Below are 14,281 nucleotides of genomic sequence, written 5' to 3' on the forward strand. Positions count from 1 at the left end.
GCTAGTGATGTCACTTGGAATGTAGCTCAGATCACACGCGGTGTCTGCAGCAATTATTCAGGCACTGCCCCGCTTCTAGAAACGTTTTTGCTCTCTGTGTGGACAAAAGAAATACCTTCCCTGGATTCATTTTGTTACGCGGTCTGTTTGCGTGAGATGAGCTCGTGCCAGTTGTCAGTCCCTTAAAGCAGTGGTCTTTAACCTGGGGGGCACATTCCCCACATGGCGGGGCGAGACAGGCCAGGGGGTTTTTTGGAGGTAAAAAAGGACAAATTAAGCGGAGGCATGTAACTACAGTTTCATCAAACCCGGGATTTTTAAGGTTAATGTAAAAAAAGGTGTAATTTTTCATGTATTCCTAATTTTACTGCTAAATTAAAATCCACAATTTCCTGCCTCTCATTCTAAAGTTATGATGTATCTAAGGTTTAAAGAACTGACCCACTTCAACGATTCTTCAAGGGGGTGCAGGCTGCATGACAGGCTGCATGACAGGTTAAGAAACACTGTTTTAGAGGTTCTCGTCCTCATCATGACTCATGAACACTTAAATGGCTGCATCGATTATGTGCATTGAAGCAAAGATACCCACTTCCACCTCGAGAGACCACTAAACTGTTCTTCTTAATGCACATGAAAATCAAGCCTCAGTTTACTGACCAGCATTATTAACATAAAAGCACATTATACAGGATATCTTGTAAAGTGGGAAGATCTGATACATGTTTATGTTTGGTGGCTTTAAACCTATAGATACTTTAAGAACTTTACAAATACTTTACGATCCTAAATGTGTTGCTGTTATCGAGATACTGTATATCAATTTACGTAATCCCTCACATGGTTGGCTGGTCTAATATAAACTTCATGTAAGCTTTCGCAAGCTGCTGAATGTATGTTTAGGTTTAATACAACCCTTGTAAACCCTTATCAGTTGTCAAGTGCTTTGTTTTTAACCAAAAACAATGAAATCCAAATCACAACTGACAAGCTTTTTAGGCGTCTTCAGTCCACAATTAAAGATTTGGATTATGCTTTTGGTAGAAGTGATTGGTATTGAGATTTTGGTCATGCTTTATTTCAGTGTTGCTGCATAATGGCTTCACAGTCTCTTCATTACTGCTGCTCAAGCTGTTATACTCACACACACAACACTTTATTGATTCATGCACAAAGGACATAACGTGCATAAGAGATCATGCTGTTTGTTTTAGCAGGATTTCTAGCCCTTGGTAAGACCAGTGTCATGACCTCTCACCCACACGTTATGTTATTTGCATCACCAATCATTGAACATCCTTCGTGGCAGACACCTCCAGTCCAGGAGGAAGGAAAAAAACAGGTGGACCTAAGGACGTATTATGGAAAACCTTGTGGGAGAAGTGGAAAGGGGCTGAAGCAGATGCCTGCAGTTAAACTGATGTGCGGTGTAACAAACCACTCGCAAGCTGATCCTAATGCAGAGTGAAGGTCCCCCTACTGCAGGAGAAAGCGCCAATTAAAAAAATGTGAAGTGAAATGCAATTAGCAATTACTGTTCAGTTTCCCTTCTAATTACTTTGAAACAGTCCAAATCACATCTGGCAATTCTTGTTCATTGTTATCTTTTCTTATAATTCCTTACAATTATAATAGCACAGCTCAAGATCCCAGCGCTCCCCACATATAGGAAGGGACTGACTCCATCCACCACCTGGGCAACGTGCAACGGAGATCTTATTCATATTCAGACTCTGAAATGGTGATACTGACATCTTCAGGAATCCCTCGATTTACACTTGTAATTTGTTCCATTAAAACTGTTTGTAAGGCTAAAATCTCTAAATCGAAAATGAATTCCTATAAGGTTATATCTAAATTCCTCCAATTGGTTCCCAAATCTCACACAAATCACAATTTTTTTTTTGTGTACTACAAGAACTTTACAATGATAACGGTATTATTTTTTTATGCTTATTACGTTAATTGTGCAGTACTTGTGGTATTTAAAGTGAAAACTATCTAAACATGCAAGACACATACGATGTAAAACCTTAAATAGTCATGTAAAAACTGAAAGAATTAATTAAGTCAATGACAATTTCTAATAGGAATGTAGTAGACGACCTAGGGTGCTTGGACCTCTGGTACAGACTGAAGTGTATTCCTTCACCTACAGTAGGATGCTCACCAAGAAGGAATTTTGTTTGTTATAGCAAAAACATGTTTGTTTTTGTCACAGAATGAGTAAAGATTCGCACGCTTCGTTATAGCACAAATTCGTCAATCGGTTGCGCATAATTATATGTCAGTAACCCCACTGCACAGAATGTGAGGCAGAGCAGTGACGTGTTTCTTCACCACTTGAATCAAGGGGGAATTTTAGGCTGTGTGGGTACGGAGTGGAATTTAGCCAAAATACTAGAGTTAACTCCTTCCCTTTTGAACAGTGTTGTGGGATCTTTGACAACCAAGTGGTATGTTCTTGGTTTGATGTTTCAGCTGAGGAACGGTGTCGCCCACAGCACAGTGTCCACAGTTGTCATACTGGGACACTGGTTTTTGTTCAGGAAAAGAGCAGCAGGTGGCAGGTGTTACTAGAATATAAAGTAAGTTTCCTTTTGGTTTGCTTATGATTTAATTTCCTCGAATTATTATGATTTCCAGGTAATATAGATTTTCACAAGACACTTGAATCTGCCTAAAGCCCTGTTGAAGAGACTTTATTATAGTGTTCAGGCTTCATTAAACTACCTTTGTCCTGAAAAACCCACAGAATTATACTTCTTTGGTTAGACAAGCGATCATAAGCGATGTTTCCAGTAGAATTTCCTTACTGATGTTTCCAGTAAAACTTTAATGATTAACTGTTTTACCTTGATCTAGTGTTTAGGAAAACATTTTAATACTGCTGTAATCGGAATGTAATGGCTGTGTTTTGGTTTGCTTGAGCCTGATTCCATTTTAAAAATCCCAAGTACGTGCTTGTGTGCGTGTGAATTCCAATTTGTTTTTGCAGACTAGCTTTAAAAAAAAAACAGTAGTTTTCAGTGCAGAGAGAAACAGAGTGATGTGACGAGCCGTGTTGTTTCCGCAAAGCAAACTAGCTATTGTTTTCAACCAGTCAGTGCGGCTTATCACCGACACTATCGCTGAGCTGAGGCAGACAAATGGATACTATTAGAAGTGAAGGGAAAGCCACGCTCAAGAGTGTAAATTGGGGATCTCGGGGCGTTTGTACATCGTGACTGGAGACGAGAAACAGGCTTTAAAACCTGCGGGATTTCCCAGCTGATCTCATCATCGCAAAGGCAGTGATCACAGGCCTGGAAAAGCAGATAAGCAGGCTGGATTAGGCGTGGAGCCAATGTAAAAGTAAAAACCAGCTAACATACAGACCAGAGGAGCATTTCCATTAAAGAAGGAACATTATACCTTCCTTAACTTGAACCCCTCCCATCTAATAAAACCCACAAATAATTAGTGGGAAGTCAGACATCAGGTATTGTTCCAAATTGAACAAAATATAAAACCCTGAGTAATCAATAGACCACAAAATCACACCAAAAATAATTAAGAGAGGGCTTAAAGCATACTCTTAAGAGTTTGTGTTTCTGAGCTACTTTGTTTTAGTGTCAGTGATATCTGCCTTGTTTACCAATTTTACCTCAATATTATGTTACAAGTAGAAGTGCTTATCTTTTGATCCATTTTATTTCTAAAGAGTCACACTGAAATGTATTTGATGTTTCTGTTCTTAACTTTGAAGGAAATTGAATGTTGGGAAGCATGTGTTACAGCATAGAAATCTCCCAAAACCCTCTCCTGACAAAGCTTAACATTTTGTGAGGTTTACAGAAAAAAAACATATCAGGTCTTTCACATATGATTCTTTATAGTGGCAGTGCTGTGACTTGCCTTATGACACCTCTTGGCTTGATAAAAGACAAACTTGTTTTTCCTGAAGTCTGGATATAGGGTTTGCGTTGAATCCGTCACAGACAGTAACCTGCTGTCCCAAAAGTAAGAACACCCTGTTGGAAAGAATAACATTCAACCACAAGTAAATCATGGGGAGCTAAAGGAATGATCTGCTCAGAGACTGCCCTGTGTCACCTCAGAAATAGAAAAAAATCTGCATTTGTGCAGCAGGTAAAACTTTGGTCTTTCACTTCGACATCTGTTTTTTTTCTGCTGTTTCCCTCTACCTGGTTATTCTTTCTTGTTTAGCCGTTTACTGTGTCAGTACTTCAGAAACAACGTCCCGGTGTCGACTGCAGTGAAAGTGGTGTCCTCCTGGTCAGAGGAAGAGGGCAGAATCTGTCACAGACATTTCACAGACCCTGCCCAGGGGGAGCTGTGTGAGAGGGCTAATCTCGGAGAACAGGAAGCAACACATTGAGGTTTCAATGTGAGAGAAGGAAAGTCTAAGGAAAAAGGAGAGGGGAAACGAGAAAGGCCGGGGAAGATTATTTTGTTTGGTAGTGATATCCATAGGCATAAAATGAAAAATGGAAGAAAGGTCTTTGAAAAACTTCTTTCCTAATTTGGGTACATTCACTCGTTTATCACTCACTTTCATTCACTTGTTCATGAAAGATGCTTTTTTTTCCCAAATTGAAGACGTTCAGTTCAAGATGTGACGGTGGCTACACAACTGGGTTTCTTGGCTATTAACACTGCTCACTGTTGTCATGAATTTTATGTAATAACTTTAGGGATGCATCTTAACAGTACCATTCCAAAAAACACTTTTGTTCGCCCCGTTGCTTGCGAGATGTTTTAAGGTGAGCGAGTATGCGCCCAACCGATTTGTTTTCTTCCTTCTCAGAATGATTGAGGACCGTGGACGAAGGGGCAATACCATGGCAGACAGAAGACAGCTGTTTGCAGAAATGCGTGAGTGTTGAAGGATATTCATCATCCCATCAGATGACACACAACATTTAAATTGTTTATAAGCCCCTCTCATCTGGCATGTCCTAATTAAATACACCTTCTTGGAAATTCCAGTGTACCAGTAAAGTGGACTGCAGTACAGGCTACAGTTTTTCAGTAAATGGTTTAAGGGCTGCTCCAGATGTATACTGTGTATCTAACATCGTTGGGCATTGCCTGCATTTCAGAAGCTTTGATAAGGTGGAATTGAAGGAATCGGACTGAGACAGGAGATGAAATGTCAATTAGTCAATTATTTTGTTTTCCCAAGCAGTGCTTTCCAGGTGCGTCATACACACAACATTTTTTTAGAACTCTTTTTAGTCTCTTTTTAGAATTTCAACTCACTGCATTCACAATCTCCTTTCTGTCGTAGTGGTGTGAGTAGTGGGTTTTTTTTGTAATAACAAAAACAAATGTACAAAGAGGTGAAAAACACAGATGGGGAGAAAACCCAAAATGAAAGCACAGTAACTCTACTCTTCAAAGTGAATGTCCCTCAGCAGAGCTCAAGCAAGAGCCTCTCATTCTCCAGTTCCTGAGGAGGTACTGACAGTATTACAAAGGCTGCCAACTCAGTATCTACCTTCTGCCCAGCAGGAGAGAATGAGGAGGTGTATATCCACATTCTCATGCTTGTGGGTCAGTAAACCCTCAATTTAACAGAGTAAATGCAGGAGGTGTGTCCTTTATTGTCACATAATATTTTGTCAGCCTCCCCCAACACACAGACACTATTATGTGAGAGAAATCTGTATATACTGTACTATACTGTATATACACTTTCTGGATCTTTTGAGTTTTTTTTTTAACGATTGCAATCAACACATCCATCCATTTTCTGACTGCTTCTTCCAGCTCAGGGACAAGGGGGAGCTGGAGCCTATCCCAGCAAGCAACAGGAACAACCCTGTCCATCGCAGGGCAGTCGCGTAGACACAGACACACACTCGCGCTTTGGGCCAGTTTTCCCAGAAGCCAATTCACCTACCATATATGGTAGAAATGTGGTATACAATGTTTTTTAACCACATTGTCTTGATGAGGACACAGATGAATCTGCATAAGCACTCATTCATCCAGCTCAGATTTCCTCAAGCCACATGCATGGTGTGTGTCCCTACTTCCTGTCTGGATCACTTTGCTCTCATCAGTGTTAAATTTCACTTGTCAAGACCACTCTGTGGGTTTTGTAACTTTTTGTAACTCTCCTGCCTATATCTCCCATTATTTTTCTATGGTCTGCTAATTTTACTTGTTTGCTGCTTATACCAGAATGGAAAACTTATTTTATACAGTAGTCCAAAAAAGCAACGGGCCTATTATTGATTCCTAGAAAATGTCACTCCACTGCTTACATCTGTCTAACTAGAATTTGTCCTTTAAGATGACAAGTTGTTTCCTTTTCTTCATATTGTAACGCCATAGCTCTGATTCAAGAATTAACCTTTTTGTGAAGGGCCTTATTAAAACTCTTTCTTGAAATTTGAATTCATCCACCTTGGGTGTTTTGCTGTTACCTGCTGAGTTACAGTTAGTAAAACAAGATCTTTCCTTCAAATCCATGTTGGCTGGATTTGTTGGCTTTGTTATGCAAGCATTCTTTAGGTGTAACTCTCACCTTAAATTTCCACTGATGGTTTATAGTTTCCTGGTTTGTTTTTGTCCCCCTATTAATGAGCTGATGAGCATGATACTGACCACATCACCCCCACCTCCAGTGTCGGATGGTCAAGAAGAATGGTGGCCCTTGCCCCCCCATTCCCCCATGGGCCTTGATGGCCTGAAAAAGGGACCTACCTACTTATTAATGAACTGATACAGCATTAACAATTCTCCACTCTGTAGTTCCAACTTCCATCCTTAGTGAGAGTACACTTAGATAAGTGTCTGTGAATAAGTAACACTTTAGATAGAATTTATAGGATCAGTGATTCCCCACTAACATATATATATATATATTTCAGTTAGACATCAACATGGCATATTACATTTTAACAGATTGAAAAATAGCAAACAGTTTTTATTATTTAAAATAAAGTATGTTTATTATAAAATGTTAGTTGAAGCAATGTGCCTTGCAGAAAAAGACACCTTTCTGCACTGAATAAGTATATTGGGTCTTTGTGAGAAGGTGTATAACTATATTTTTCTTTTCTATTCAGGAGCACAAGATTTGGATCGCATTCGATTATCAACCTACAGAACAGCGTGCAAGCTCAGATTTGTTCAAAAGAAATGCAACTGTGAGTAACATGAATGAACTCGCTTGGGTGCCTCTTGTTAAGTTTCAGGAAAGTTCTGCTATAATGAGAGGTATTAAAAATGCAATAAGTATTGGAGCCAATAACATTTCTTATTAGCTCTACCTGTAGAGCATGTGATGGCAGAGGGCCTGAGAAAGGTACAGTATGTGAGACAACGCTCTGTGGCCTGTAGCAAGCCTTTCATGGGCAATTTACAGTCTGCAATGTGATTAGAATGAAATCTTTGCCAAAAGAAAAGATGTGTTTGCTCTGTCAAAAATTCTACCTTCTCAGGAGGCAACAAAAGTCAGAGACTGAAAGTGCTTTAGCTCCTGTGCTGTGAATGTTTTTTACATCATTCCCAGATAGAGACCTTGAGTCGGCCTGGTTATTTAAGCACAGCATCAGTGATTGCTTGGTTACAGTGTCGCGGCTATGTGCCTCTCTGTTTGAGGTGCATAGAAACCTGAACTATAGGTGCTCCGATTTGTCACTGTATTTAAAAAGAGGAAAGTGATGAAGTACCAACAAGCACTTAGCCTGCAGCGCATACCAGCAGGAAGTAAAGGACAGGACACAAAACCACTAAAAATCTAGCTTTGTGTCCCCATGTGCCAGTGCTGGTTGCTAGGTGTGCGCAAGACAAGTTTCAGTTGTGTTTCTACACATTTCTAGCACGTCAGCAACTTTGAGCTTTTCAGTGCTAAAGGAGGCTGAATTTGATCTTCAGAAAGAGCCATTCAAACAGCATGTGAACATAAGAAAAGTTATAAATGAGAGGAGGCCATTCGGCCCATGTAGGCTGTTTGGTAGTTGGTACCAAAGATTCGCCCAAAGATCTCATTCAGCCATTCTTTTTGTAAAACAAAATGGGGTATCAGCTTCAGAAACAGCTTGTTCCCCATTCCTACCACCCTTTCAGTCAACGAGTGGCTCCTGTTCCTGGTTTTAAATGCACCTCTTCTTAATTTCCCCCTGTGTCCTCTGGTTCGTGTTTCACTGTCCATTCTGAATTAATCCGGTGGGTGGACTCTGTCAGTGCCTTTGCAGATTGTGAATATTTGAACCAGGTCTCCTCGCAGACTTCTCTATGCAAGACTGAAACAGCTCGCTGCCTTCAGCCTGTCCGTGTAGGCCATCCCTGTCAGCCCCAGAAAGTATTTAGATTGATTTCAGAACAGCAATGTCTTTTAATTAATGAGGTGACCAAAGGTGTATACAGTATTCTAAAGTGTGTTATACAGTTTTAACACAATATCCTTTGATTCAAATTAAACTTTTAACTGTAAATCCTATCATTTTATTGGCCTTTTTATTCCCTTCCTTACATTGCCTAGAAGACGTACTGTAAAGAATCTGTCAGCATAAACACATAATGCCCAAGTCTTTTTCATAGCTGGCCTCTTCTAGCTCGGCATTTTGCAGCGTGTATTTAAAGTTCCAGGTGTTTGTCCAGTTGTGAAATTTCTCAACCTTTTTCAATTTCATTTGCTGCTTCAGCAGTATTTGGCAATCCTTTAATATGGTATCATCTGCAAACATGACAGTATTTTGACTACATACTACAAAAAAAATGTACAAGATCATGAGATCTGACTTCTGTATGGCACCTTGAATCATGATTACCATTGACATTTTACAGTTTTTACCTGAAAAAAAAAAATTGCTATCCCAGAATAACAATTTTCAGTGGAGGTTACTGTAAGTCTTTATTGTAATGTTGCTTTTGTGATAGAAATGAAAATAATTATTATAGATAATTTACAACCACACTCCTAGCAATGAATGTGATTATATGTTTGGAAACCATAAGAAATTTCCTTTAAATTACAAGCTTACTCTTCCAAAATCAGACCTGTCTTTTTATTGGCTATTAATCAATCTTAAACAGTATGACACTTTAAGGTTAAGCTTACTTTTGAAATTTCCTTTGAACAGTTATTCGTTTTCTCCTTTAGAGATGTGTATTATGTAATAACTAATAATAATCCTATAAACCTACAGTATAATAAACCAGACTTGATGATTGATGTCCTATTATATGAATCAAGGTTGAATAGTTTGACGAGTAACGTTGCAAAATGGATAACCCCTGCTTCTGTCCCCGTGGGCAGAGGCTTTGTCACACACAAAAGTAAAGTAAGGTTACTGTAAGTTGGCTCTGCCAGTCTTTTATTTTTCTCAATATCTTTTCAGTCTGCAAGAGCTATTCATTTTGCCAGCCTGACTCCTTCTTTCTTCTGGTTCATTTTCTTTCATTCAGTTTTTACCTCCCAAGAAAAGCATGTGTGAAGCACTCAAACATTCGTGTGAATGTTTGAGTGCTGTGTGAAGGCAGAAAATTAGCCCAGTTCTCTCAGAGGAGAGGACGAATTGTTGTGAAGTCTGTGATACTAACAGAAGAGCTAATACAGTAGCTGCTCGTGTAACCATGTGAGTAACAGTGTAACCCAGTGTAAAGATCTCTTATACTCGGCTACTTTAAGGATCTTTAACACACCTGAAGAAGGCTCCACGGCCGAAACGTTGTGTTTTCTTTCTTCTTTTTTTCAGCATGGAATAAACCTATTACTTGTTCCTTTGCAGCCTACGCATGCTGACGCAGCTACCCACCTGAACTACTTTAAGGATCTATGTTTTTTTCCCCACTTCTACTTGATATCACACAGTCAGGGGAACAGGCCAGATTTATTTTTCTTGACATGTATGACTGTCTTTGTTGGTAGAATTGACTAATTGGCTTGCCCTCAATGCCAGGCCCAATAATTCTAATACAGCTGTTTTATTTATCCACTTTGTGTTTGCTGTTGGTTCCTTTCTTTCTTTCTCAAAGTGAGTGATGTCTTGACTCCTCGAGAAAGTTGGCTTAACTAAAGGGTCTTAACTAAAGGGTCACTGACAATTACATGCAAGTCATCTTTTTAGGAAAACTATCTTTTTTTCCGTTTAGAATGAATAAGAGTATACCACAATGAATAATGTGGTCAATATAAACACAGTAAATATTAAATTAATGGAAAATGTCTGATTTTTAAAAAATAATAATGGTGATTAAATTGATCCTGCTTTTCCCCACATCTGCTTCAGTCTTAAACATTTGACTGAATTATTGTGTTCCTGATCATTTTAACAGCAGCAACAACAACATTAATGATGTGCCTAATATTTTTACTCTTGTTATTTAACACAAAAATGTACAGAAATTGGGTGATACTACACTTCATCATCTTGCAATCCTGCTAGAAAACAAACTTCAAAAAGAGGTCAGGCACTGAGAGCAACAGAACAACAAGAGAACAGGCTCCTCATACTGTATACTGTAGAGATGGTTGAAACAAGCAGGCAAGGGCAGATGTGTGTCACACAGCAGCTGGAGGAATGTTGGAAAGTTTGTCTCCAGTCGCTGCGTTTGGAGAAATTATTGGTTTCGCTGTTCAGCGACCTGCGCCTGTCTATAGGGGGCCTTTTTATTGGAGGAAATCGCAGCTGTGAACTGTTAGGAACTTTACTTTTAAGTGGAAATACATGTTTTCTCACCTTTCCCGATTTTACAGGTCTACCCTGCTGTATTAACCTGAATAGTGACTGATTTTTTTAAATGGGACTTTTAAAAAATGTGCGTGAAGCTGAACTGTGTTCTGCTCCTTTAATTGTAAGCGTTCAGCTGTCTTGTTACAGTGTACAGTATATGCTAACTTAGAAGTCTGTGCCTCACCATTGGATTGAGCGAGTCAGACGGAGTTGTGCTCGTTCTGACAGATGCAGCCATTCAGAACACGCGCCAGTTCTTAGTCCCGTGTTGCCTGCACCACGGCGCTGCACGTTGTGTGATTCACTGGCCAAAGACTATCGATAGGCTGCACTTGTGGTGCGTTAGATGTTAGTGAAACGATTGCTTCATTTAATCAGATTCCATACGGTTTATCAACTCTAAATCCACTTAACATGGAATGATAATACGGACTTTTGTAAGTAAAGGGAAATTTTGGTAGCTGACAATAAAAATAACAGATCTCTGAACATCATAAACGATATGAATTTAGGAGTATACATTTATTATACATACTGAATGTGGCTGTTAGTGGAAGCTTTTAAAAGTAGGCAACAGTATTCCACCTTCTTTATAACCATTTTCTGCATCAAAACGTGGTAATTTACTGTGGAAATTTTTATTCTGGAAAAGTTTTGGTGTTCTCATTCTACCCGTATAAAGTTTATATACTTTATAAAACCCTATAATGTTTTAACCTTTTCTATGAATACTTCCTGTCATTATTGTTGTAAAACAAAAGATGCATTACTTTATGCTTAATAGGGAATATACATATGGAATCGTGTAGCTAAAAAAACATGTGGTAGCTGAAAATAAGAACAGTTTCTGGACGTCATTGATGATATACATTTTTGGATTTAAATATATTTATATGGTTGATAGTGGTACCCTAATCGTTGTGCTCCGTTCTTCTCCTGTCTCGCGCAGTACACCTGGTTGACGTTTGGAATGTTATCGAGGCCTTCCGAGAAAATGGTCTGAACACAATGGATCCCAACGCGGAGATCACTGTGGCTCGCCTGGAAGCAATACTGTCCACCATTTTCTACCAGCTGAACAAGCGCATGCCGACCACTCACCAGATCAACGTGGAGCAGTCCATTAGCCTGCTGCTCAACTTCCTGCTGGCGGCGTACGACCCGTAAGTCTGGGGGCTGGTTGGGACACCCCGCGCCTCGCCGCTCGGTTCGCTTCCTGAGCGGCACGGCATGGACTTTTGTCGGCGTTACGTCTGTGATCTCAGGGACGGGAAAATGAACAAACGGGCTGGCACTCTGTTCTTGATTTTGCAACTGTGTTTCAGAGAGAGATTTACTGTACAGTAAATGTATTGACAGCCATTCTGGATTTTCCGTGGGCAAATGAAATGTTTTTTTATCCACTTAATATGCCATGAAAACCCATTTAAGGTAACCAGTTAACGATTTTAGTGTTTTTGATGAGAACTGCTGCTTCCTAAAATCTCCTTTAAAAGCGGACAGAAGACCAACCACTCACTTGGCTTTAAGTTCCTGAAATTACTTCTCAGCAGCTTCGTTGTTTACCATTTAGCCCCGTCTGAAAGCAGCGACAGAGTTTAGTTTGGAAGGGATGTGTTGGGCTCACTCTCTGAAAGGGGCCTTGTTCGCCATTTGCTGACCAGTCATCATTGCTGCTTGGAGTTGCGTCGTGTTTTCTGATCCCAGAAAGCTTCAGTCACAGTAAGGGAAAACGTCTCATCCGACACTGGGGTACACCGCCCACCAGGGTGGGGGCGCGGTAGCCATTGTGCAGTAGCACCCGCCCTGCGCAGGAGATCAGGCAAAGAAGCGAGACATTCCCTCACCAGTCGAATGGAAGTGGAAATCCGGGAACGTCACATGGTGCCAGACAAGAGACGAATGTAGCCACTTTAGCAGCGGAGACATTGGAGTTAATACTCATGTAGCGCTTGTGAACAGTGCCACAGGATCGTTTAATGCCCACAATTGGCAGCACTTTCTTAAATCGGGGCGTTATTTTCTCTGTCGTGTCTCTTGGTTAAGCTGCCGCAGTGCTACGAGCTACATCTGCAGCGGAAACAGGTATAAATAACAGCTAATGAGGCTGCGGCAGTACTTTTAATGGGGGGAAATGTGGTTGGCTCTTGACAGGGCTGAGTGACAGGAGGTCATTACCTCCTGTCTGCGGGATTCACAGGTTCTCATTGGGGTTGACATTTGCACAGAAAGGTAAACAAAGCTTGCGATCTCTTCAGAGCCCATTTAGGCTAATTGCTTTCTGAGCCTTCTCTCTAAACAGGTTAGATTATTCTAATCAGTCCTAATGGACACTATTTTGAAGATCTTGGGGTGCAGTGAGTGAGCCTGACTTTTGTCTTCACTTTTTGTCTTAATCCAGGGAAGGCCATGGCAAAATCTCAGTCTTCGCTGTGAAGATGGCTTTGGGAACAATTTGTGGAGGAAAGATATTAGACAAATTAAGGTGTAAGTTGTCCATTACCTTTCGCACTTTGGGGTTTAAATCAGTTCTTGTAGTTTCAAAAATGACCTCATGCTTCTCAGGATACAGGATACGGGGTTGTTGCCGGTCATGGGCGCTTATTTGTGGAACTCATTTGCTTAAATCTGACTAAAGAGGCAGCAGAAACATAAAACACCTATAAATATCACCCAGCATGACTTATGGCATCTCAGTGCTGAGAGAGAACTTGGTCACTGAATCTCTTATAGTATTGTGTGCACAGGAAATTCAGTTTGACAGTATTTAAGGGACTAATATCAGTGTCTGTTATTGCTGTTTGTTAAATCTCAAACAGTTTTTCAGCCCAAAATACACTATTACATGAGAAATACATATATATATATACTGTATACACACTATATATTGTGTGTATAAATAAGCTTTCTGTATCTTTTGACTTATTTTTTAACAATTGCAATCAACACAGTCAATGAAAATGTATTCACTTGCCTTTTTATCGTGAATATATCAGTTCATTATTTCATACTGTAGAAAATTTAGCGAAGCAGATGAAAACAAACAACACCTATTGTAAGGAACTGACCTACCCCTGCAGGAGGGCATTGATAAGCCCGAATGTGATGTAGTATTTCTTTTTACCCTGTGTTATTATTTGCATATTTGGCAGAGCTTTTTTACATATTGTTTGCATTTCGGTGTATTTTTTTAACACGTCGTTTTTACAAAATTCGCTAAAGCATGCGAAACACAAACAACAGCCATTGTAAGTGATGTGTTATTACAGTGAAAGTCCGGTCTTTATAGTTAAACAGACAAAATTCCTCCTTAGCAGATTTTGCCCATTGAATCCGAAGTCCGTTTAACCTGGAGTTCACCGTATCCAGTTATGAACAGAACTTTATACTGAACCGATCTGCAGGTTACCAGAGAGATAGTCATAACAAGTACAGTCGTATCAGTCTGTTTACTCATTATGATATTTTTTTCATTTTAAGCCCCTTTTCTGTTAATTGTTATGTTAATTTCTGTGACTGTGCCGGTAGTATTTTGCCCTCTTGTGCTGCCAGTTGAATTATTTACGCATTGTAAAAGGGATTTTGCC

General features: G+C 39.8%; 1 protein-coding gene across 16 annotated transcripts in view; it reads left to right on the forward strand.

The window, feature by feature from the left end:
- Positions 1–14,281, forward strand: part of dtna (dystrobrevin, alpha) — a 146,099-nt gene that overhangs the window by 78,708 nt on the left and 53,110 nt on the right. For all 16 annotated transcript variants that reach the window (XM_069191494.1, XM_069191500.1, XM_069191493.1 and 13 more), the window contains 4 exons: positions 4,811–4,878; positions 7,083–7,163; positions 11,644–11,857; positions 13,096–13,181. In XM_069191494.1, coding sequence (XP_069047595.1) covers positions 4,811–4,878; positions 7,083–7,163; positions 11,644–11,857; positions 13,096–13,181 — 449 coding nt within the window. The remainder of the gene's footprint in view (positions 1–4,810; positions 4,879–7,082; positions 7,164–11,643; positions 11,858–13,095; positions 13,182–14,281) is intronic.

Source organism: Lepisosteus oculatus, chromosome 6 (genome assembly GCF_040954835.1).
Source record: "Lepisosteus oculatus isolate fLepOcu1 chromosome 6, fLepOcu1.hap2, whole genome shotgun sequence".
In the NCBI taxonomy this organism is placed as follows: Eukaryota; Metazoa; Chordata; class Actinopteri; order Semionotiformes; family Lepisosteidae; genus Lepisosteus; species Lepisosteus oculatus.